At 38.4% G+C, this 3,435-nt stretch overlaps 1 protein-coding gene across 1 annotated transcript; it reads left to right on the top strand.

The window, feature by feature from the left end:
• The first annotated feature begins 416 nt into the window (after positions 1-416).
• Positions 417-3,035, top strand: LOC134965277 (zinc finger MYM-type protein 1-like). The gene is made up of 2 exons (XM_063941762.1): positions 417-1,790; positions 2,061-3,035. The coding sequence occupies exons 1-2, from the start codon at positions 417-419 to the stop codon at positions 3,033-3,035; spliced, it is 2,349 nt and encodes a 782-aa protein (XP_063797832.1).
• Positions 3,036-3,435: the final 400 nt, after the last annotated feature.

The following is a 3,435-nucleotide window of genomic DNA, read 5'->3' as shown; positions in this document are numbered from 1 at the left end:
CGGGGACCAATATCGGGAATAGGGGTGCGACTGCTGGCGGGAATAGAGGGATCGCAGCAGGAATGAATCAGAGGTCCCTCCTATATACATTGCAGAGATACATAATATTTGGGGCTATCTCCAGAAAAACTGATGTTTTTGGGGACATAGCTGCAAATATTGTTTGATAAATGGGCCCCTAAGTTTTAGGGTGACTGAGATAACATCCAAGATGATATGGCAGAAAGGCATTCAGTGATGCTGACCAATACAGATTATGACAAATCTGGGGAGGAGAGTTAGATTTGAGTATCATGCATATGCAGATGACACTGAAATCCAAAAGAGCTGATTAGTTTGCAAAGAGATCTGGAGTTATTTATGTATAGCTTTATGAAAACACTACAGCAAAAAGGTTTTTTTTTTCAGTTTCCACCATGGCAGACAGAAAAAAGAAATTATCTGGTGCACAGTATCGAAAACGGAGGGCTGAAAAGGAAAAGGAACAAGGCAAGCAAGAAGGTTCATTTCTTAAGTATCTTCGGCCACAACATCGGGATGATGAAGGTAGCTCTACTTCAGAGATTCAACCTGAGACTGAAACAGAGACAACAGTTTTGTCTACAGCCTCACAAGCTGACAAAGAGTATGAGGAACATACTGAAGATGTTGAAGAGGAACATACTGAAGATGTTGAAGAGGAACATACTGAAGATGTTGAAGAGGACCATACTGAAGATGTTGAAGAGGAACCATGTGAAGTCCAGCTGGATCAAGAAGTGATACAAAGTGAAAGTAGCTCCAGCTTCAGCTATAGTGACCCTGCTACCTGGATAAAGTGTGATGATAATTTACGACAAATTTTGGTGGAACATGGGCCAGAACAGGTTCAGCAGTTTAAGTTTCCTAAAGATGCCAATAAGAGAAGATTTCTAACAAATCATTACAAAAGAAGACTTCCTAATGGAGACCTAATGCACCGTCAGTGGCTACAATATTCTGTATCAAATGACTCTGTATTTTGCTTCTGTTGCAAGTTGTTTGGTAATTACACAAACCCGCCATCATCTCTCTCTGATAAAGGATCCAAAGATTGGAAGAACATCACTGCAATTTTGTCACAACATGAGAGAAGTAATGCACATTTGGTCAATTTTCAAAACTGGAAGGAGCTTGAAATACGATTGAAAAACAAAAAAACAATTGATGAAGAACACATGCGCATTATTAAACAAAAGGAAAAGTACTGGCAGCAAATCCTTGAACGATTGATTGCTTTAGTGAGAGTTCTTGGTATACAAAATCTGGCCTTCCGTGGAACCAATGAAAAATTGCACACAGCTGGAAATGGCAACTTCCTGAAATTTATTGAATATCTTGCTTTGTTTGACCCCGTAATGGATGAACACATTCGTAAAATAAGAGATAAAGAGACCTATGTACACTACCTTGGAAAAGATATACAGAATGAACTAATTCAGCTTTTATCCAACATTATCAAAGAAGAAATTCTTAAATCTGCTCAAGTTGCAAAGTATTTTTCTATAATTATTGATTGTACACCCGATGTAAGCCACGTTGAACAAATGACCAAGATCCTTCGCTTTGTGAACATAGCTTCATTAACTGATGATTGCGAACCTGTACGCATTAAAGAACATTTCTTAGGATTTCTGCCACTAAAGGAAACAACTGGTGCTGGTATGACAGAAATTATCCTTCACCAGCTAGAAGAGATGGCATTGCCTGTTGCTAATTTACGTGGTCAAGGCTATGATAACGGAAGCAATATGAAAGGGAAGGAAAATGGTGTGCAACGAAGAATTATGGATATTAACCCAAGAGCATTGTTTGTTCCTTGCAGTGCACATTCTTTGAATTTAGTTGTGAATGATGCTGCAAAGTGTTGTTTGGAGGCCACATCTTTCTTTGCTCTGGTACAACATGTGTATGTGTACTTCTCAGCAGCCACACGTCGATGGGATGTTCTAATGCGCCATGTGCCTAGTCTTACGGTTAAGCCATTGAGTGAAACAAGATGGGAAAGTCGAATTGATGCCTTGAAGCCTCTTCGCTTTCAGCTTGGTGATATTTATGATGCCCTAATTGAAATCTATAATGACAATACCCTCACTGGAGCATCTGGCAACACCTCAAGAATAGAGGCACAAGGTCTTGCAAAAGGCATTTCTAATTTCAAGTTTGTCATTTCTCTAGTGGTTTGGTATGGTATATTGTTTGAGGTCAATATGACAAGCAAACAGCTTCAGACAAAAGAATTTGACATACATAATGCCATTAAACAACTGAATGAAACAAAGAAGTTTCTTGTAGACTGCAGGAGTGATGAAGGGTTTGGGAAAGTACTGGAAGAGGCCGGTGAACTTGCTGAGGCACTTGGGATGCCAGCACAGTTCGAAGTAGATCCTGTTCGCATTAGTAGAAAGAGGAAGCAGTTCATATATGAAGCAGAGGATGCGCCTATTCAGAATCCTAAGGAAAAGTTCAAAGTGAACTTTTATTTTGCTGTGCTTGATACAGCTGTGCAATCAGTTGAAGAAAGATTCACGCAGATGAATCAAATTAGTTCTGTGTTTGGCTTCCTCTATAATGTTCACGGTTTACAGAATAGAACATCACAGCAAATTATGGAAGATTGTTGCAAGTTAGAGCAAGCTTTACAACATGGCGACTCCAAAGATATTGATGCTTCTGATTTATGCAGTGAATTACAAAGTATTGCAAGGCGGGTTCCAGAGTGTACATCTCCACAAGATGTATTCAACTTTTTGTGTAAAAATGAGCTGATAGATGTTGTCCCCAACACATGTATTGCTCTTCGCATCCTTTTGACCCTCCCTGTGTCTGTGGCCAGTGGCGAGAGAAGCTTTTCCAAGCTAAAGTTGATCAAAACATATATTCGATCTTCCATGATGCAAGAAAGACTTGTTGGTCTCTCTCTTTTTTCAATAGAACATGAGATCGCACAAAAAGTGGATCTGAAAGAGCTTGTCTCTAAATTTGCTAAATTAAAAGCGCGGAAAGTAAAAATCTAATCTTTTTTTGCATTTCTTCCACTACATTTCCTGTACAAAATGTTCATGTTATTACTGTTGCTGTTACAGTGTTATTTATTGTTGCATTTCTTCCAGTACATTTCCTGTACAAAATGTTAATGTTATTACTGTTACAGTGTTATTTATTGTTGCACTTCTTCCAGTACATTTCCTGTACAAAGCGTTAATGTTATTACTGTTACAGTGTTATTTATTGTTGCACTTCTTCCAGTACATTTCCTGTACAAAGCGTTAATGTTATTACTGTTACAGTGTTATTTATTGTTGCACTTCTTCCAGTACATTTCCTGTACAAAGCGTTAATGTTATTACTGTTACAGTGTTATTTATTGTTGCACTTCTTCCAGTACATTTCCTGTAAAAAGCGTTACAGGAAATG

This window comes from Pseudophryne corroboree, chromosome 10 (assembly GCF_028390025.1).
Source record: "Pseudophryne corroboree isolate aPseCor3 chromosome 10, aPseCor3.hap2, whole genome shotgun sequence".
Classification (NCBI taxonomy): domain Eukaryota; kingdom Metazoa; phylum Chordata; class Amphibia; order Anura; family Myobatrachidae; genus Pseudophryne; species Pseudophryne corroboree.
The sequence above is the reverse complement of the archived record's forward strand: the minus strand, read 5'-3'. Positions and strand labels throughout refer to the sequence as shown.